We start from the raw sequence: 23,417 nt of genomic DNA, 5'->3' as shown, positions 1-23,417 counted from the left end.
GGTTCGGTGAATGAATAAACTCAAGAGGAGCAGCAGTGAGGAGATTGCCTTACTCAGCTCGAAGTTGAAAGCTTATATTAACTTTAATGATACTGAATGGACTGGCAATAGCACACCATCCAGAATCCACAAGATCAACTGGAATCATTTAACTCCGTGACAGTCTGAAGTTACTATGAAAAGCACGCTTCAAATCCTAAGCGAACAGATTGAAATCATTTACTCTGCCAGAGATATTTAAGAGAATAGTGGGTACCTGGAAGTGATTATCAGGTTATAATCTCACTGAAGAAGGGTCAAACAACATGTTTTAAAAAAAGACAGAACCATGAAACTCAGAGATGGAATTTGAGCCGATTAATTGTTCCCAGCTACAACTTTTTCTTACATACGGACAATTTATTCCTGTTACTCAGATTGGGATAGCCTTGGCTCACTTTAGTGAGGAAATAAACTTTTCCTTGGAACTTGAACATTAACTCTCAAATGCTAAGCAGAACCAGGCGGCTCACAGATTTATTATCACAAAGATTTCCGTCGTCAATTTGCCCCCTTCTGCAAACTTGGCGCAACGTGTGTACAGAGATCATAAAAATGCCCGTTTTTTGTACCGTTGAGAAATCAGAGAGACAGGATCCACAAAGCTGATTCCGAGTGGCCTCCTCCCAGAAAATATCAATGGGAAAAGAACAGTCTGAAGTCGGGTCTCGACCTGAAACGTCACCTATACCTTTTCACCAGAGATGCTGCCTGACCCGCTGAGTTACTCCAGCATTTTGTGTCTATCTTCAATGGAAAAGACCAGGCAGGCTTTGAAATGAGATGCCAATTAGCTGTTGCCTTCTTGGTTCGAAAACAGCTGAAACCTATTTCACTATCAAAGAGACAAGATTTTAAAGATCACAATACAAGGGTAATTTGAGACGTGATGCATGGAAAGTGTAAAAGGAATGGGTGTCCCTGGACTATTGCTTCCCAAGCTTTCCACTCCTAGGCATTCACCTCATTTCAGCTCTACTGCCAATTGCAAAGGGCATGCTATTTATCTTGCACCAAATAGTGACTATTTAATCCTGTATCTGTACACTGTGGACAGCTTGACTGTAATCATGTATAATCTTCTCGTTGACTGGATAGCACACATCAAAAAAGCTTTTTGCTGTGCCTCGGTATACGTGATAATAACTAAATAAAAAAATGATAGAGGTGACTAGGATTATTCAAAAAAGAACAGAATGGTAAGAGACAAGTCAAATAGTGATTACAAAGAAGGTTTTCACAAATTCCCTGAAACACCAAGTGTCACATAAAACAGAATTTAGTCTACCTGAGATCAGGTTTGTGCCATGCAACAGATATCAAAGATGTAGCTGAGATAATTAAACATCATATTTGTGAAGAAGGGTCTCGACCCGAAACGTCACCCATTCCTTCTCTCCAGAGATGCTGCCTGTCCTGCCGAGTTACTCTAGCATTTAGTGTCTCCATATTTCCAAGCCTGTTGATGACAGAAAACTAGTTTGGATTGAAAGTATGAAGGAGAATGGAAAGAAATTTAAATTTAAAGACAAGCTAAATGGAAGGGCAAAAATGCAGCAGATGGAAGCAATGTGGAAAACACACGTGGTTGGCCACCAGTGTAGATAACAGAAAAGCAGAATTAGCTTCAAATATAACATAGAAGAGTATAGCACCATAATAGACCCTTGAGCATACAATGTCAATGCCGAGCATGATGCTAAGATAAAGATCTCATCTGCCTGCACATGATCCATAAACCTCCATTCCCTGCATATCCACTTGCCTTTCCAATACCAATAGATTTTTGGACGTTACGGGATATGGACATGGAGTCGCGACTTATCTCCGTAATCGTGGAGCCAGTTAGCCTACTCCTGATCCTGATTCTAATTCCTATGTTATGATTATATTTATGAGTTATTTTCTGCCTTTGCACCGTATTACTTTGGTAAAATTGAATCAACATGAATATAATTCCTCATGGCCTTCATAGCCAGTTAAAAACCTAGAAATATAAACAAAACCACTTTATTCCGTGCCTGCAGAAAGAACTTTCCCCAATAACCAGACTCGCATCGTATAATTTCATCAAGAATGATAAAATACTAAAAATCTATTTATTTATTTAATTCTTTATTTCGAACAGAATAAAAGAATAAAAAGCAAGTGTGAAACAACATACAAAAAAACAAAACAAGAATATTTATAAAGTAACATAAACAATATCTATAAATAAATGAAATCGTATGTGCCCGAAAAGGAGCAGGAAGAAGCCAAAGCTTATTAATTCCCACCCCTTATTCAACTGCTTGTAATTATCTTGTACAAACTTAGCAGCTATATGTACACCATATGTACACCAGCCACTATATGTACACCAAATTATTTACATTTATACACTAATCAAATATTTCAAAGCCATACAAAAAAGAGAGAAAAAAAGAAAGAAGAAAAGAAAAAAACCCTCATATACAATACAGTATCTTAGTCATATATACAAACCATCACCCTATAATCACCCTTCCCAATACAATCAGTATAACAAATATCCCACTCACAATCACCTATCCTCATCCCAGTATCCTTTTAAAAATGCTGGAAATCTGAAATAAAAACAGAAAATTCCTGAAATATTCAGTGTGTCAGGCAGAAGCTCTGGAGGAAGAAGGAGTTGGTATTTCGGATTGATGACTGCTCAACAAAATAACCGCAAATTAGAAAGCAAACAGGATTTAATGTACAAGAAAGGGAGGAGTGCAGAGAAATAAGGGAATGTGTGTGACTGGGTGATGAAGAGAGATTTAATGATTTTAGTAGTGGTGGTGCCACCGAGAGAAGTTGGTAAAGGCTTGTTAATCACAGCTGATCTGCCGTTAGGGAGATGTAAATAGAGGGGATGAATAAGAGCCATGTGTATATGTGCATATGACAATGTACTCGGCCCGACCTAACGTATAATGTATCTTTAATGCAAGTTTTCTACTCACTTGTGTAGGAAGGAACTGCAGATGCTGGTTTAAACCGAAGATAGACACAAAAAGCTAGAGTAACTCAGCGGGTCAGGCAGCATCCCTAGAGAGGAGGAATGGGTGACATTTCAGGTCAAGACCATTCTTCAGACTGAACCCATTCCTTCTCTCCAGAGATGCTTCCTGTCCCGCTGAGCTACTCCAGCTTTTTGTGTCTACCTTCTTTTCTACCCACTTATTTTGCCATATCGTTCACGACGTTTTGGAAATCATCTACAATGTACATTTCTCATGGGGGCATGTGGCAAGTCATTTTTGGACGAGAGTGTTGGATTTTGTTTAGCTTGCCTGAACAGCTCATTATTGAATTTATAAGCCAGCTTCCAAAATATTAATTGCTGAAATAGGAATCAATCATCCATTTTATGTTGTATAAAAAGGAAATCAACATGTCATCAACTGCACAAGAAATATTACAATGGTTGCCCACACTCCATTTTCAATTAGCAAAATACAGTAAAGACAGAAAAATGTCGAACTCATTAAGAAAGTGATTCAATGTTTAATTTTGATTCATGGAATAATAATAATAATAATAAATGTTATTTTCGGGCGCCTTTCAAATCTCAAGGTCACCTTACAAAGATTAAACAGAAGAGAAAAAAAAACATATAGTCGGAGAAAAATAAATAATAAGGACATCATCAATACACAAATTAAAGATAGAAATCGCTCCAAAGACACAAAATCAAAAAATCAAAAAAAACACAATGTGAAGAGAGAGCAGCGGCAGCTAAAGCGCGCCAGCGTCCACTCTCTCTTCCGACAGCCATCTTGGACACAGACTAACAAAGTACCTTACACACAGAAAAATCATCCCCCCACAGTGGTTACCAATGGAATGTGGGTATCAGTGATAAGGCCAACAATGTAGTCCATCCCTAACACAAAATTCTTAAGGGGTTGGACAGGCTAGATGCAGGAAGATTGTTCCCGATGTTGGGGAAGTCCAGAACAAGGGGTCACAGTTTAAGGATAAGGGGGAAGTCTTTTAGGACTGAGATGAGAAAAACATTTTTCACACAGAGAGTGGTGAATCTCTGGAATTCTCTGCCACAGAAGGTAGTTGAGGCCAGTTCATTGGCTATATTTAATAGGGAGTTAGATGTGGCCCTTGTGGCTAAAGGTATCAGGGGGTATGGAGAGAAGGTAGGTACAGGATACTGAGTTGGATGATCAGCCATGATCATATTGAATGGCGGTGCAGGCTCGAAGGGCCGAATGGCCTACTGCTGCACCTATTTTCTATGTTTCTATGCCTTCAAACTGAGTTATTGCTAGATCACATCATAGACCATTCAAGAGTCAATCACATTGCTTGAGATCTGGTGTCCCATTTAAACCTGAAGCAGAGAGCATGGCAGAATTGATTCCCTGAACAACAGTGAATCGGATGTCAGTTTTCACCATTCCTAAAAATCAGCCTTCATTCCTGAGTTGTATCCGCTCATTTTCTTTCACCTTTTCCACGGCCAACAATGGACTGTTTGATGCTCCACCTTTCCTTGGTCATCGTTGCTGGCTAAGATTTCTACCTTTTCAAACCTCTAGTTTCCCTCTCCCCTGACTCTCAGTCTGAAGAAGGGTCTCGACCCAAATCATCACCTGTTCCTTTTCTCCGGAGGTGCTGCCTGACCCAGAGTTAGTCCAACCTTTTGAGCTTATCTTCATTCCAGAGTTACCTAATTAAAGTTACATTCCAGCAAGGTGGGAAAACAGAAGTGTAAGCAAGTCTGACAGTCCAGTAAAAGTCCAGCACACAAAAAGGCTTCTGTAGAAGGGACCTGTGACCATGTCTCATATCCATGTTCTCCAGAGATCAAAGTGTCACTCCAGCACTTTGTCTCTTTTTTTGTAAACCAGCATCTGCTGTTCCTTATAAGTACATTAAAAAAAGGGCCTATTTGGTTTGAGCAATGTCTACTTAGCAGAGAAAGCAACCAATGCAATAACATTTTTAGCATTACCTCAGCAGTTTGTAATGCATACTACAGATTAGTTTTGAAAATTCCTATCTGACCTCCTCCCTCACCGTTGATACTAAATGCTGGGTTGTAAAAGGAGCCTAAAGCTTCTACGGACTCAAGGGACTTTATTTGCAGACACAATTTGATAACTGTTTTCAGTAAACAAGCAGTTCCAACCAACAGCAATTTTATTCAGCCGTGCCTGTGTCACTTGGAGGTGACATATTTAGACTCACATAATTATCCCTTTCAAATACTAAAGCAGCCGCTGATTTATTTAATTAGAACTAACCTTTAGAATTCTTAATTCTTCACACACTAGTGAAGGAAATGTAGAAAATGCCCACGGTGCTGTTGGCTGCTCTAAATCACATTTCACAATGCATGTGTACATGAACGGAACAAAACCACCCAGCTGAAATAGTCTTCTGGACCAACGCAAAAGAAAAGAAACTTTGAACAAGTGAATGAAAAAGAGTAAAGAAAACCAGGGGCAACGTTGGTGAGTGATATACAAGTGCCTCTCACTGAACAGGCCAATATATGAGCTACCAACAACTAGAGGGCGGTCCTGAGCTACTACCTACTTCATTGGAGACTATCGTTGTTTGGAGTTTACCTTGCACTAAACTTTATTCATATTATTCCTGTTATCTTGTAACTGTGCATTATAATCAACGGCTCAATTGTAATCATGTATTGTGTTTCTGCTGACTGGTTAGCACTCAACAAAAACGTTTCACTGTACCTAGGTACGTGACAATAAACTAAACTAAAACAAATTTTACATCCAACGCAAAGTGCTGGAGTAACCTCAGAGTGAAGAAGGGTCCCGACCCCAAACGTTGCCTATCCATGTCCTCCAGAGATGCTGCCGGTCCCACTCAGTTACTCCAGCACTATGTTCTACACAGGATTTCTGCATCTGCAACTCTTTAAATCTCCGATTTATATTTTGTTTGGGTGACCATTCTATATAGCTGTAGTACTTCATGTCAACTAGAACGGTCGCCATTGAGAGTGCGCTTTCCCAATCGCTCTTAAAAGCTTATCAGCCATGGAGCTCCAGCTATAAAAACTCAAAACTGATTACATGCAGTATTTTAACAAGCCTCACGCTTGTCATCAACTTATTTTGATAAGTAGGTACATTCCTTTTATCCCTCTTTTTTTCCTTCTTTTTTTTACTTTTATATATCTTCAGTTTTCTTTTTCTCTCTTTCTTTTTCTTTGGCTTTCTCCTTACCTCTTTTTCGAGTTTTACATTTCTAAGGGTCTCTCTTGATCACTCTTTCACGCACCCACTATCCTATCTAATTCTCTTTCCTTCTCTTCTTTTTAAAAGTTTTTTAAATAGCATTGTAATGTGTAACACCACTTCTAATAAATAAACTTTAAAAAAACCCCAACTCATTTTGATATTGCTAAAACATTATTTCTGGTTTAAGTAATTTCTCTCTGTTTCACACATCTGATTAACAAGGTATGCTCTTCCCCAACTCACACACAGGCCTTTTCCACCATCTGCCATAGCTCCCATGTTCTGAGATGCAAGGCAGTAGGTAATTAGCTCTGTCCCAGGCCTGCCAATACTGATCAGATGTACAAGCTGACAGAGTTAAGCAATTCACTCTCAGATTTTCTGTTTATCTGCAAGTAGCGGCCTGCATTGGCAATGTTCAGGATAGTCAGAATTGTCGTGTTCTATTGCCTCAATGACCATCGCGCCATTCTAAAAAAAACGTTCATAGAGTCACACAGCATAGAATCAGGCCCTTTGGCCCAACTTGCCATGCTGACCAAGATGCCCCATCTACAAATGTTCCACCTGCCCACCTTTGGCCCATATCCAGGCTACCCACGGCCACTTTCAAGGTAAGGGAAAGGTGTGCACTATTCTGTATGCCTCCAATGACTTTGAAACAGGCCCTTTGGCCCACTGAGTCAGGGCCGACCTGCAATCGCCCCACACACTAATCCTCCAGGCACAAAATGGAGTAAAAACACAAACTGCCTGCAGGTTGTACTCCCACTGAACAATTGCAAAAGTGTTGCAAAAAAAAAAAAAAATTGCAAAAATAGCACCATTGCCCTATTGTCTTGTGCAAAAATGAGTGGATTATTTTAATCCGGGTTCAAAGCAAACCCATCTTTTCCTCCCACATTTCACTGCACCCCAGGTGGGGGTTTAAGAGATATGCATGCTGCCCTGATGTTATTTGTATGTGACTCTCCGAATACAGCCTCAAGAACAAAGGTTCTGCAAAGTTGGCAACAGGAGACAAAACACAGGAACAGGAGATTTTAAAATAACACCAGCAATCACGGCTACTTTACTGAAGGCTCCACTGTGAACAGTAAAAACTGGCAGCTATAATCACAAGACTGCACATAGATATATGAAACTGTCGGGGTGGATTAGGGAAATGCATGGAAAAACCAAAGGGGTATTGCTACTTTTCTCATTGGGCTGGTTTACAATCACACTATGTCTCTCCCCCTCAGATCCCACTTGAATGCTGGCGGCACTCAGCTCTGTTCACCCTGCTTCCCTCAGTTGCTTCACTTGTTCCAATTTGTCAAACTGATTGCCAAACATCCACCGTCTCCCCCCTAGACACAGCAAAGATCAAAGCTGTTGCCTGTTGCCTGTTGTCCCAGCTACCAACTCCATCCCTTTTCCTGGCAACAGTTTGAGGTTAAAAGGAGCTTGTTTGCAATCAGTGTCTACTTTGATCAACAAGTTTCTTGGACTCTGCACACTCTTCATGGCAATTGCACTTCCATCCCAGGGGCTGCACCTTCAGATGCCTTGGTCCTTAGCTCTAAAATTACCTCTGAAAACTCCTTCGCCTCATTCTGCACCTTCAAGTTGCTCCTTAAATATCATCTGCGGTCAAACTTTAGGTCAGCTGTCCAAAATAGCTTCATGCATTTCAAATGTCTTTCGTTTTGTCAGATAAGTCTTGTAAAACTTTGAACATTTAAATCATTCTAAAATCCACTTTACAAATGCAAACGTATACAAATTTAAAATCTCTCTGCCTTTACATCACACTGGTTAACTCCCCCAGCCCCAAAACATAATCCAACTTGCCACACTCCATCTTGTAAATGGCTTTGAAATGGTTTTGCTAAAGCATTGATCCTGTGTCCTGATTCTTTACAGTCCATCAACCACAACCCCACCACATAACGATAATCTTTACGAATTATAGATCCACATAGATTATGAATGCGGTTGGGGTGGATTATGAAGGTTCCCGACCCAAATGTCACCCATCCTTTTTCTCCAGAAATGCAGTCTGGAGAATACTGAGTTACTCCAGCACTTTGTGTCTATCTAGGACGGATTATAGATCTGTACAGATTATGTATGGGTGAAGGTGGTGGGGGAAAAAACACAGCGGTGGGGTAAAGGACACAAGGTGCTGGAATAACTCAGCATGTCGGCTCGGCTTGGCTCTCTGGAGAACATGGATAAGTGATGTTTAGGGTGGGCTCACAGTTTAAGGATAAGGGGGAAATCTTTTAGGACTGAGATGAGAAAAACATTTTTCACACAGAGAGTGGTGAATCTGTGGAATTCTCTGCCACAGAAGGTAGTTGAGGCCAGTTCATTGGCTATATTTAAGAGGGAGTTAGATGTGGCCCTTGTGGCTAAAGGGATCAGGGGGTATGGAGAGAAGGCAGGTACAGGATACTGAGTTGGATGATCAGCCATGATCATATTGAATGGCGGTGCAGGCTCGAGGGGCCGAATGGCCTACTCCTGCACCTATTTTCTATGTTTCTATGAACCCTTCTTCAGACATTTTAACTGTGGGCCTGTTCATTACAAGCTCAATATTGACAAACGTGCACATGCAAAGCCAAAAACCGGAGTACCAAGAAGCTTAACTGGACTACCTATGTAACTAATGAGGTGACGGGGTGGATGGTAGTATGATGACAAGGCATGGCGATGTCTTAATGATGTTCCTACGCCTTTCTACTGCCAATTTGTACTTTCTACTTGGTGGGCGGCATGGTGGAGCAGCGGTAGACTTGCTGCCTTACAGCGCTTGAGACCCGGGTTCGATCCCGACGACGGGTGCCGTCTTACGGTGTTTGTACATTCTCCTCGTGACCCCATGGGTTTTCTCCACAATCTCCGGTTTCCTCCCACACTACAAAGACATACAGGTATGTAGGTAAATTGACGGTGTAAAGTGTAAAATTGTCCCTAGTGTGTGTAGGATAGTGTTAATGTGCGGGGATCGCTGGTTGGTGGAGACTCGGTGGCCAAAGGGCCTGTTTACTAAACTAAACTACTGGGCACAAGTTAGGTGTGAAATGGATTAATCTCCACTTGCCTGGATGAGTGCAGCTTTAACAACTCTCAAAGAGCTTCTCAACACCCGAAGCAAAGCAGCTTCCTTGCAAGGCATTTTACCCACTGCCATAAAACATTCATTCCATATACCACCACCAGCACACAGTGGCTGCAGTGTGTCTAGCTTACGAAATGCATTTCAGCTACTCGCTCAAGGCAATTTCCCATGCCCATAACCTCAAATCCCAAGAGGACTAAAGGTAGCAGGCACATGAAAATACTGCCAGCTGTCTACAGGGTCCTTCATCTGGAACTTCTCCCCTAAATGCACTGCGGAAATACCTTCAGTAGATGGCACTCTGTGGTTTAAGAGCACAGCTCAAATGCATTTGTGGATAGGCAATAAAAGGTGGCTTCACCAATGACATTCACAATCCAAATGCACATAAAGGAAACTACAAACACGGAACTGCAAGTGCTGGTTTACACAAAAGAACACAAAGTGCTGGAGTATCTCAGCAGGTCAAGCTGGGCAGCAGCGGGTCAGCGGCAGCATGTCTGGAGAACATGGATAGGTGACGTTTCGGGTCGGGTTGTTCCCCCAAAGTGCCCGGCCAGAAACGTCACCCATCCACGTTCTCCAGAGATGCTGCCTGTGAGACTTCATGACACCTGACCCGCTGAGTTACTCCAGCGTTATGTGTCCTTTTTCACAGAAATTAAATCAGTTTTAAGCTTTTGGATTTTTACCAATTTTAATAAATAAAGCTCATTTGATACTCCTTTGGATGCATTGAAAGCATCATGCTTGCGGCACCAAGTACATACCTTCATCAACATTCAACTTCTGATGAACCAGGGCTCAGAAAAAAAAGATTTCTCCACACTATCCACAGACATTTTTGAGGTGCTTTACAAATGAACTATTTTTGAATATTTGTTTGTTACCTATTTCATTCAACACAATTCCAGGCTGCACTGCATTTTTCACTTACCCTCTAGGGGGCACTGGTCATCCAGGAACTGGCCACTTTTCAGTTCTCCATTCAGAAGTTCCTGCAGAGAGAGAAATTACATTTTACAGACAAGTAACAGATGTGGGAGAATAGGAAAGAATCGCAGTCAATGAGTCATTAACAAAGGATATGCACTTCCCTGCGCCGAGGAACTCAGATAAAAGGAGCAGCAGCAAGCTGCATATGCACTGTCCCCAAAAATCAAAACAAAGCCAGCTGCAACGTAGTTTGTCAAAATGATTCGTGCCTTTTATTTTAAATGGGAAGAGTCGACACATAGAGATGGACAACTTCACTGGCGATAATTTTATTCTTAGTGCAGAATTGTTCTGTGAAGGTGGGACCAATCTATCCTTTCCACTTGTCCTCTCAGTGTTATCAACATCGACCGAGGCACAATGTTCTTTGCCACTCAGATCTTGAATGCTTGTCCACTTTCCCTGCTTGTTCCGATTAGGTATTCCACGGACCAACAACTACATTTCATGGTCCAACTCCCCACCTCAGGAATTTCTTATCATCTATTCCTTTATTCTTTTGGTGATTAAACGGTTTCCTCAACTTGCTGATTCACTGAGTCGCAGAAATCATTTTCCATTCACTCTTTGAGAACCGCCTCCTCCAGATCTCCCCATAAACTTCTTTGATCTAATGAAAGGGGCCAGGTTTTTCATCTATCTTCCCATTAACAAAGCCACCCATGATAAATTTTCTCACTGCTCGCATCTTCTTTCCGAAGGTAAAAAAATGACAACATCTAATTGTGCTCCGAAAAATGTATTTGAAAAAAAAGCAGATTTAACAATAATAATTGGCATCTGTATTTTATGGTTCTTTCCACTAAAGATTTGAGAATCCACATTGTTGGTATGGATTTCCTCTCACTTCTAAGGTTTGCAGATCAAAATCTTTGTCAAATTCAGCCTACGTTATCCAACATTTCAACCACACAAACACTCCCACCTGCTTTCAAATCATAAACAAATCTTCCGCCATCAATCCCAGTACCCATCAATCCCACTCCACCTCCAGGCCCCTCAGATCGGCCGAATTGGGGCTACTGAATATCCCACGGTCTAGGCATAAGCTCAGGGGCGACCGTGCCTTTGCGGTTGCAGCTCCTAGACTGTGGAACAGCATCCCCCTTCCCATCAGAACTGCCCCCTCCATCGACTCTTTTAAGTCAAGACTAAAGACCTATCTATACTCCCAAGCCTTTCCTGACGTCCTCTGAGTGAGGGCTACATGTATATATGTATGTAGTTTGTTTTGTTGTGCTATTCTTATAACAAATATGTAAAGCACTTTGGCCAACGAGAGTTGTTTTTTAAATGTGCTATATAAATAAATGTGACTTGACTTGACCTCTTCCTTTGGCCCAATGTCCAATTCCCGTGAAGCATCTTACAGGTTTTGTTTTAAGTTTAGAGATATAGCATGGAAATAGGCCCACCGAATCCTGTCCGACCTGTGATCACCTGTTCACGCTAGTTCTATTCTACACACTAGGCGAATGGGGGGAAAAAAGACAAACAGGATAACTTGGGGCAGTTAATGGAGATATCTTGAGGACAGTCCATATTACAGTTGTGGAGTTGTTGAATATCCTGTGCTGTATGAAGGTAGATAAATCTCCCAGGCCTGAACAGGAATATCAGACGACACTGTGGGAAGATAGAAGAAATTCCAGGCATCCCAGCTGAGATATATAAACCATCATTAGATACGGGTAAGATGCCGGAAGACTGGAGGGTGACTAATGTTGTGCTTCTATTTAAGAGCTGCCAGGAAAAGTATGGAAATTATAGACCAGTGAGCCTTATGGTAGACAAGTTAAAGAGAGGATTGTGAAATATAAGATACATATGCATTTGGATAGACAACGGCTGATTAGGATTAGTCAGCATGCATTTGCACATGGGAGATCATATCTTACGAGTGTGATTGAGTTTTTTGAAGTAGTAACCAAAAATGTTGATGAGGGCAAAGCCAGAGATGTTGGTCTTCAGCAAGGTTCTGCATGGTAGGCTGCTCTGGAGGGTTAGATCACATGCTAGCAACTGGATAGAGAATTGGCTTCATGGAAGGACATAGCATTTGGGTAGGTAAATGGATTGGAAAGGTTTAGAGGGATATGGGCCAAATGTGGGCAGATGGAACCAGTGTAGATGGGGCATGTTGGTCAGCATAGGCAAGTTGGGTCAAAGGGCCTGTTTTTATGCAGCATGGCATGGATATTAATCTCCTTTTATCCTGTTTCATTCACCTTTTCAGCACATTCTTCCATTATTTTCTTCCTTCTTTAGCTTCTCATCTTTTATTTCACATATTTTGGAATTTAAGTTAACATCCTCAAACTCCATTTTCATATTTAATTCAGTTCCTGAGACAGTTACTGCACAGAACCCTGCAATTTCCCGAGCATTCGGAACTTGCACCTGCAACTTATGCAATTGATTATTCTTGCCTGCAGAGCTAAAGCTACTCAGTGAAATCTGAGAAACCCCTTAATCTCCCTTCCTGACTTCTAATGGGGCTCAGTTTCTGACGAACACCAGTGACTTGTTTAAATTTAACCAGCCACTTGCAATGGAGTTTTCTAACCACCATAACCTTGCCCTTGTCCTTCTCAAGAAAGTACCATTTCTCACAGACACCTCCTCTTCCTTCAGTGCATTTCATCCTTGCAAATCATCTGTCCCATGCTTGCAAACCTTTAAGTATCCCACTCCGGTAGGATACAGAGAAAGTTTTCAAATCTACCAGCAAACAGCTGTCATTAATCAGAAATTCTAACCGATGATCCAGATTTTTTTTTGAGCTGTCATTTCACATAAAAGTGAGGACAGGAGTAGTTTCGGCTTGCTGCATAGAGTCATAGAGTGAGACGGTGTGGACACAGGCCCTTCGGCCCAACTTTCCCACAACAGCCAACATGTCCAAGCTGCACTAGACCCACCTGAAGAAGGGTTTCGGCCCGAAACGTCGCCTATTTCCTTCGCTCCATAGGTGCTGCTGCACCCGCTGAGTTTCCCCAGCAATTTTGTGTACCTTACACTAGACCCACCTGCCTGCTTTAATCCATATCACCCTAAACCTGTCCTATCCAGGTACCTGTCTAACTGTTTCATAAACGTTGGGATAGTCCCTGCTTGAACAACCTTGTCTGGCAGCTTGTTCTACACACCCACCACCCTTTGTGTGAAAAAGTTACTCCTCAGATTTCTATTAAATCTTCACCCCTTCACCTTAAACCTATGTCCGCTGGTCCTCGAAAATGTATCCTCAAACCTGACCTACATTTTTAATACTATCTTGTTCCCTCAATCCCAACAACTTACCAACACTCGTAACACATTATTATGAGAAAGGGGCATAATATAGAATTTGTTAGAATGGGTGATCGATGTCCTGTGTGGACTTGCTGGGCCAAAGGGGCCATTTCCATTTTGTGTCTCTAAACTACACCATACAATGTTTAGCCCCAAATGTTAGGAGAAACATAGAAACAGAGAAAATAGGTGCAGGAGTAGGCCATTCGGCCCTTCGAGCCTGCACCACCATTCAATATGATCATGGCTGATCATCCAACTCAGTATCCTGTACCTGCCTTCTCTCCATACCCCCTGATCCCTTTAGCCACAAGGGCCACATCTAACTCCCTCTTAAATATAGCCAATGAACTGGCCTCAACTACCTTCTGTGGCAGACAATTCAGAGATTCACCACTCTGTGTGAAAAATGTTTTCCTCATCTCGGTCCTAAAGGAATTCCCCCTTATCCTTAAACTGTGTCCCCTTGTTCTGGACCTTCCCAACATCGGGAACAATCTTCCTCCATCTAGCCTGTCCAACCCCTTAAGAATTTTATAAGTTTCTATAAGATCCCCCCTCAATCTTCTAAATTCTAGCGAGTACAAGCCGAGTCTATCCAGTCTTTCTTCATATGAAAGTCCTGACATTCCAGGAATCAGTCTGGTGAACCTTCTCTGTACTATGGCAAGAATGTCTTTCCTCAGATTTGGAGACCAAAACTGTATGCAATATACTGCATCTGCCATGCATTTGCCCACTCACCCAGCCTATCCAAGTCACCTTGCAACCTCCTAGCATCCTCCTCACAGCTAACACTGCCCCCCAGCTTCGTGTCGTCCACAAACTTGGAGATGTTGCATTCAATTCCCTCGTCCCAATCATTAATATATATTATAAATAGCTGGGGTCCCAGCACTGAGCCTTGCTGAAATGAAAGGAGCAGCTCCAAATTACAAATGATGTTATTGCTTTAATCAAACCCCTTTGGAGATTAAACCTCACGACTATGTAGAAAATACAGATGCATTTAATGAATGCAATATTTCCCAGCAAAAACAGATCAATTGGGGAAATGAGCATAGTACACATCTTGTTTACATAAAAATCAATAGTGATGTATGAACTTGCATTTATTATAGAGAAGAAAGGCATTTGGCTAATGCCTCATCTGGCTCTTAATTAGTCCCAGGTCCTTGCATTGGCCTACAGTTCAAGTGCATCTTTTCCCCATCATGTACTTACAAAATCTCCTTTGGGACATTCTGTTGAATTTACTCATCCTTTCATGAAAAAGCATTTGTCATATTTATTATATTGCAGCATCTTTCAAATCATTTGGGAATGTCACATTTTAGGGAATCCTCAAGCACCAGAGTTAGGGCCTCTGCAACCATCACTTACATAAATCATATCCTAATCCCAGTTTATTCCCACATTCTGTGCATGTGCTTGCACAACAGTAGACGATAAATGTGTAATCCACACATCCATTTGTCGTCTTTTTGGAATCATATGGTGCAACACAATTGTAAAAGCTAACTGTTTCAGGACTGGACGAGGGATGGTCAAGATTATAAACAATGATCTCCTTACTTCTTTTTTTATTTCTTACTCCCTTTTTCCTATTTTCTTGTCTTCAACTTTCTTCATTCATTCTTCTTTTTTCTTCTTTTTCACACACTATATATCTCACGTCTTTCTATCCTTTACTATCTAATTTCTTTTTCTTATTATTATTCTTCTTTATTATAATTTAAAAAAATAAGAAGCTGTACATAAAATGTATTATGAAAATATATACTAGGCACTTTGGTGCCATATGATTGTACTTACTTCTAATAAAATAAAATTTAAAAAAAATAAAAAAAGGATGTAGGAAGAAGCCAGAGCACCCAGAGGAAAGCTTGAGGTTACAGGGAGAACGCACAAACACCATGTCGACAGCACTAGAGGTCAAGATTGAACCCAGGTCATTAGTACTGTTAGGCAGCGGCTCTACCAGTTGCTCAATTGCGCTGGATTTTACTTCAGTCATTAACATCCTTTCAATAGTAGACAGTGTTCTGGAGAATAACATGCAAGCCAACGTTCAACTGAGGGGCAACACTGTGGTGCAGCGGGTGGAACTGCTGCCTCACTGCACCAGACACCCTAATTCGATCCTGACCTCTGATGCTGTCTGTGTGGAGCTTGCATGGTCTCCCTGGGACAGCGTGGGCTTCCGGGTGCTCTGGTTTCCTCCCACATTTCAAAGACGTGCAATTTTGAAGGTCAGTTGCCTTTTGTAAATTGTTCCTGGTGTGGAGAGAATGAGTGTGAAGGTGGGATAACTTATAACTAGAGTGATCGATGGATGGCATGGACTCAGAGGGCCCAAGGGCCCGTTTCCATGCTCTGCAGACAAGTAACTGTTCATTGATTTTTTTTATTTGGGAGAAAGCGTTAATTGTTGGCCATGGGGAACGGCCCGACAGTTCTTCAAAATAACTGACATGGGACCTTTCACATCCATTGAAGGGAGCAGACAGAGGCTCGATTGAATGGTTCCTTCAAACCATTTCAATACTTCACTGAAGTGCCAGCCTGCATTAAGCGTTCCAAGTCCTCAGAATGGGACTTGAATCCACAACATTGAGATTGAGAAACACGAGTGCAACCAATCATGTTAAGCTGACAAGGTGATAATGAATGTGCAACCTCTGTCCAGATTTGGTTTCCTTTCATGTCCACAGAAGCAGCAGAGGATAGTTCAAAATAGGTTTCTGATTCACTCCAGCATGATCCCAAAATTACTATGGATGGTTTTGCATCTGAACATTGATCAGCATGTTCATGCCTTGCCCCTTCATTAACTTGGGATGTAACAAAAAGCCCTGCACTATTGGAACCCAATTCTTGAATTATATTCCATCATAAATAGACTTCCCCTCATGTTTGTATTGTTCGATACCTGGTGCCACAGAGGTAGAGTTGCTGCCTTACAGCGCCAGAGACCCGGGTCCCATCCTGACTGTAGCACGGTCTGTATGGAGTTTGTACGTTCGCCCCCTGTCCGCGTGGGTTTTCTCCGGGAGCTCCGGTTTCCTCCCACATTCCAAAGACGTTCACGTTTGTAGGTTAATTGGCTTCAGTGAGAATTGCAAATTGTCCATGGTGTGTAGGATAGTGGTAGTGTACAGGGATCGCTGGTTGGCGCGGATTCGGTGGGCCGAAGGGCCAGTTTCCGTGCTGTATCATCATTAAACTATACTCAACTGTGACAAGAAAGCCCAGCATGCTTCGTTCAAAGCAGATGATGATCTCATGAAACGTCCAATGTCAGGGCCTAGGTTTCATTCAGGATGGTTTCTGTGTCATGAAGGTTTGAAGATGACCCCTCAGATGTATTTATTTATCACACACACACACACACACACACACACACACACACACACACACACACACACACACACACACACACACACACACACACACACACACACACACACACACACACACACACACACACACACACACACACACACACACACACACACACACACACACACACACACACACACAAAAAGAGAGCGAGCCAACTGACAGTTCGAGTTCCGTCGAGTTCCCACTGATCACCTTTCAACTCTACCAGTTGCAGCCTTTCAAATGGAGTCAGGTTACAGAGGACCTGTCATCACTCAGCAGTGGAAAGAAAAAGGACCAGGTGACTTCAGCCCAAGAACTGCTACAACTCCCATTGGCGGCAAACCTCCCCCTTTCATTCCCAGGCGGCCAGAAACACTACAGAACTCTCTTTAATACTTCCTGCTCGAAAAGCAAACTTCATGAGCTACACGCTACAGTCAACAGATTGACAAGGACATTGCACTTGTACTCAACGCAGAGAGGTCCCCAAGCATATCAACCTTTTAGATTAAAAAAAGTCTGGAAATGGGCAAGACTGAGAAGGCTGGAAGTCACTGATCCAATAACAGAACCGTGAAAAAGGTTAAAACCTTGACTAAGATGACCAGTGTGCTCTATTAACACCCTCTTTGCATTATTTCCAACAATCTAGCACATTCTCCATTCCGGATGAAAGATGTTTTAAAAAAAAATAAAAACATGAGCAAATGAACAGAATTCAAGTAAAACATTCCGACTAGCTCCAGAATACCGATGTACATGTTATCCTCTCAAACTCTTAAAGCTGATATGCAATTTGCATTCATTATGTTTTCACAACACAAAATAATTTTAAATGCGATCCAACGTGTGAACATAAATAGCAATATCGTTTAAGCGGAAAAAGTCTTCAGAATGAAGGTCCTTTATTAGTGAGGGCGTCAAAGCATACAGGGAGATGGCAGGGGAATGCTGTTTAGTTTAGAGATACAGTGCGGAAACAGTCCCTTCAGCCCACCGGGTCCATGCTGACCAGTGACCCCCCCGCATATTAACACTATCCTACACACACTAGGGACAATGTTTTACATTTACGTACATACCTGTACGTCTTTGGAGAGTGGGAGGAAACCAAAGATCTGGGAAAAAATCCACGCGGTCACAGGGAGAACGTACAAACTCCGTACAGACAGCACCCGTAGTCAGGACCGAACCCTGGTCTCTGGCACTGCAATCGCTGTAAGGCAGCAACTCTACCGCTGCGCCACCGGTTGAGAAGAAAAAATAGATCAGCGATGATTGAATGGAGGAGTAGACTTAATGGCTGAATATTGTATATTGTCGTATATTTTGATTGCAGCAGTAGAGAGATTTGGGTCTCCCTGCACGTAAAATAAGAAGGGGAAATGGAACACGTGCAGGCAAAGATTAGTTTAACTGGCTATCATGTTTGGCACGGACATTGTAAGGTGAAGGGCCTGACCCTGTGCTTTACTGTTCTATGTGTAGGAAAGAGCTGCAGACACTGAGTCCTTGCCGACCAGCACCCGTATTCAGGATCGCACCCGGGTGTCTGGTGCTGTAAGGCAGCAACCCTACCACTGCGCCACCATATAACCATATAACCATATAACAATTACAGCACGGAAACAGGCCATCTCGGCCCTACAAGTCCGTGCCGAACAACTTTTTTCCCTTAGTCCCACCTGCCTGCACTCATACCATAACCCTCCATAACCTTCTCATCCATATGCCTATCCAATTTATTTTTAAATGATACCAACGAACCTGCCGCCACCACTTCCACTGGAAGCTCATTCCACACCGCTACCACTCTCTGAGTAAAGAAGTTCCCCCTCATGTTACCCCTAAACATCTGTCCCTTAATTCTGAAGTCATGTCCTCTTGTTTGAATCTTCCCTATTCTCAAAGGGAAAAGCTTGATCACGTCAACTCTGTCTATCCCTCTCATCATTTTAAAGACCTCTATCAAGTCCCCCCTTAACCTTCTGTGCTCCAGAGAATAAAGACCTAACTTATTCAACCTATCTCTGTAACTTAGTTGTTGAAACCCAGGCAACATTCTAGTAAATCTCCTCTGTACTCTCTCTATTTTGTTGACATCCTTCCTATAATTGGGCGACCAAAATTGTACACCATACTCCAGATTTGGTCTCACCAATGCCTTGTACAATTTTAACATTACATCCCAGCTTCTATACATGAGGGAGAATCAAAAGCAATAAATCCTGTGTTGGCTGTATATAACAAGGCATTGCTGAGATCACACCTGGGCACTGCCAATCTCCTAATTCCAAAATATAATTAAATTGAAAGGTCACCATCTTTGGGATGAAGGTTTTTTTTTATAAAGAGGAATGATTGAGCAGGCAGGAGCCTACTGGAGTCTAGAAGAATGAGAGGTTTTCTATTGAACACAATTTCTGGATGTGGATTGATATGGAGAAACATCAACGATGCGACAGGATAACATTTTATTCATCCCCGGGGGGAAATTGGTCTGCCAACAGTCACAACACACAAGGTACATAAAAACTTGTTCCCTTGCAGTGCTCCAACTCTACATGTTTGCAGATGCCACCACCACTGTGGTGGGCCCCATCTCAAACAAGGGGATAGAGAGCTTGATAAGATGGCATCAAGACTCTCCCTCCTCTCCCTCATTGCCAGCAAGATGAAGAAGAAACAAGGTGGAGTGCACTCCTCAAGCACTATTGATGGTGTCGAAGTGGTGATCACCAAGAGCTTCACGTTCCTTGGCATAAGTAGAAACATAGAAACATAGAAATTAGGTGCAGGAGTAGGCCATTCGGCCCTTCGAGCCTGCAGCGCCATTCAATATGATCATGGCTGATCATCCAACTCAGTATCCTGTACCTGCCTTCTCTCCATACCCCCTGATCCCTTTAGCCACAAGGGCCACATCTAACTCCCTCTTAAATATAGCCAATGAACTGGCCTCAACTACTTTCTGTGGCAGAGAATTCCACAGATTCACCACTCTCTGTGTGAAAATTTTTTTTTTCTCATCTCGGTCCTAAAAGATTTCCCCCTTATCCTTAAGCTGTGACACCTTGTTCTGGACTTCCCCAACATTGGGAACAATCTTCCTGCATCTAGCCTGTCCAACCCCTTAAGAATTTTGTAAGATTCTATAAGATCCTCCCTCAATCTTCTAAATTCTAGCGAGTCAAACCGAGTCTATCCAGTCATAGTAGAGTCATAGAGTGATACAGTGTGGAAACAGGCCCTTCGACCTAACTTGCACACACATATCCCAGCTACACCAGCCCCACCTGCCTGTGTTTGGTCCATATCCCTCCAAATCTGTCCTATCCATGTACCTGTCTAACTGTTTCTTAGTTGTAGGGATAGTCCCTGCCTCCCATCTTTAGATGTCCAAAACACCAAACATCTGAAGAGTTGATTCCCCCCTCTCCTCCACGGTTAAAGGAAATTAAACGGCACAACTTCAGGCAAACTGTTCAGGTGAAAAATAAGGTCACAAACAGACTACAAACCATACATTACTTTCAAAAACATAAAGCCGATTTATAATCTGGTCAGGTATTCCCAGAACATTTCAGGCTAAGATAGAACTTCATGCTATTCCTTCAAAATTAAACTGTTCATTGATCATGTTATGTTAGATCAAAGTTATATTTTAAATTCAGTGCACTGAAATTCCACACAGGATGATCCACGTCCACTTTAACAAGTAATAACTGAGCTATGTTATGCAGTCACCAACTATCCTTTGAAGTAGTCACTATTCATGCACCTGAAGGAATCTGCCCATTACTTTTACCATAAGCCCAGGTCCTGTTTCTCCTTTCAGAATGAAGGAATTGCAGTGGAGAGTATGAAGCAGGTGAGGAGAGGTTGTAAAATGAAATTTACGTGAGATATGTTTATCCTACTAGAGAAAGGAAAACATTGCAAAAATATAGTGAACGACAAATGATAGGGACCAACTCCCAATGCACCTCTTTCAAGGCGGCAGCATCACGGAACAAATCCGGTAGTACCTGGGATAAAAAGTCTGAGCAAGTCAACATGGATGGAGAATTGAAGAAACTTCCTAGATAACCGAAGATGCTCACAATTGTGTTGGAAGAAAATTCAATCTAGTTCATCTTCTCCCAAAGAACAACAGGCGGTGAAGTGGGAATGAAGAGAAACATTGAAACATAGAAAATAGGTGCAGGAGTAGGCCATTCGGCCCTTCGAGCCTGCACTGCCATTCAATATGATCATGGCTGATCATCCCACTCAGTATCCTGTACCTGCTTTTTCCCCATACCCCCTGATCCCTTTAGCCACAAGGGCCACATCTAACTCCCTCTTAAATATAGCCAATGAACTGGCCTCAACTACATTCTGTGGCAGAGAATTCCAGCGATTCACCACTCTCTGTATAAATTGTTTTTTTCTCATCTCAGTCCTAAAAGATTTCCCCTTTATCCTTAAACTGTGACCCCTTGTTCTGGACTTCCCCAACATCGGGAACAATCTTCCTGCATCTAGCCTGTCCAACCCCTTAATAATTTTGTAAGTTTCTATAAGATCCCCCCTCAATCTTCTAAATTCTAGCGAGTACAAGCCGAGTCTATCCAGTCTTTCTTCATATGAAAGTCCTGACATCCCAGGAATCAGTCTGGTGAACCTTCTCTGTACTCCCTCTATGGCAATAATGTCATTAGGATTAGGAGACCAAAACTGTACGCAATACTCCAGGTGTGGTCTTACCAAGAGCCTGTACAACTGCAGTAGAACCTCCCTGCTCCGAAACTCAAATCCAAAGAGAAGAAAATACAAAGTGCTGGGGTCACTCACCGGGTCAGGCAGCACCTCTGGAGAACATGGATGGGTGACGTTTTGGATCAAGACTTTTATCCCAACATTCTTCAGCATTTTCTGGAGTACTGTGTACCTTTCTGGTTTCCCTTTTTCTTTTTTTACCGAGGACAATTCCCATTTTGAGTTTCACGAAATCAATCAGCTCCATGTGTTTTCACGGCCTTGGTTCAAAGTTAGTTTAGTTTATTGTCACGTGCACTGAAGTACAGTGAAAAGCTTTTGTTACTTGCTATCGAGGCAGCAGAAGCAGACTTCAAAGGTGAAATTCAACTTCATTTTCCATTAGAAACATAGAAATTTGACTTGACATAGAAAATAGGTGCAGGAGGAGGCCATTCGGCCCTTCGAGCCAGCACTGCCATTCAATATGATCATGGCTGATCGTCCCATGGATCATGGATGATCAGCCATGATCATATTGAATGGCGGTGCTGGCTCGAAGGGCTGAATGGCCTCCTACTGCACCTATTTTCTATGTTTCTATGTCCCCTATCAATAACCCGTGCCTGCCTTCTCCCCATATCCCTTGACTCCACTAGCCCCTAGAGCTCTATCTAACTCTCTCTTAAATCCATCCAGTGACTTGGCCTCCACTGCCCTCTGTGGCAGGGAATTCCATAAATTCACAACTCTCTGGCTGAAAATGTTTTTTTCTCACCCCAGTCTTAAATGACCTCCCCTTTATTCTAGGACTGTGGCCCCTGGTTCTGGACTCGCCCAACATTGGGAACATTTTTCCTGCATCTAGCTTGTCCAGTCCTTTTATAATTTTATATATGTTTCTATAAGATTCTCCCTTCATCCTTCTAAACTCCAGTGAATACAAGCCTAATCTTTTCAATCTTTCCTCATATGCCAGTCCCGCCATCCCAGGGATCAATCTCGTGAACCTACTCTGCACTGCCTCATTCACAAGGATGTCCTTCCTCAAATTAGGAGACCAAAACGGTACACAATACTCCAGATGTGGTCTCACCAGAGCCCTATACAACTGCAGAAGAACCTCTTTACTCCTATACTGAAATCCTCTTGTTATGAGCCATTCTTTGGCTCACTTACCTAGCTGATCAAGATCCAAACTGAATTATTGATTATCCTCATCAACGTCTGTGATACTGCCTATTTTAATGTCATCAGCAATCCAGGGAGTCCTGGTCAATCTCTATCAAATATAAATAATCTGGTCTCTCATCTCGTGCTCTCTGGGGAACTTTGCAGAAGCTGCGACAATGGTGAACTACAAATGTAAAATTTAAATCAACATAAGGAACCATTTCTATCTCACTCTTCTTGAATGACTCAATTTACATGACTGTATTCTTGCTTTAGGGATTGTACTTTTGCTTAAGGGATTAGACAGGCTAGATGCAGGAAGATTGTTCCCGATGTTGGGATAGTCCAGGACAAGGGATCACAGTTTAAGGATAAGGGGGAAATCCTTTAGGACCGAGATGAGAAAAACATTTTTCACGCAGAGAGTGGTGAATCTG

General features: G+C 42.2%; 1 protein-coding gene across 7 annotated transcripts in view; it reads right to left on the bottom strand.

The window, feature by feature from the left end:
* nkd2 (NKD inhibitor of WNT signaling pathway 2) overlaps positions 1-23,417 on the bottom strand; it is a 154,062-nt gene that overhangs the window by 28,443 nt on the left and 102,202 nt on the right. For all 7 annotated transcript variants that reach the window (XM_033016681.1, XM_033016646.1, XM_033016670.1 and 4 more), the window contains exon 4: positions 10,328-10,388. In XM_033016681.1, coding sequence (XP_032872572.1) covers positions 10,328-10,388 — 61 coding nt within the window. The remainder of the gene's footprint in view (positions 1-10,327; positions 10,389-23,417) is intronic.

Source organism: Amblyraja radiata, chromosome 2 (assembly GCF_010909765.2).
Source record: "Amblyraja radiata isolate CabotCenter1 chromosome 2, sAmbRad1.1.pri, whole genome shotgun sequence".
NCBI lineage: Eukaryota > Metazoa > Chordata > Chondrichthyes > Rajiformes > Rajidae > Amblyraja > Amblyraja radiata.
The sequence above is the reverse complement of the archived record's forward strand: the minus strand, read 5'-3'. Positions and strand labels throughout refer to the sequence as shown.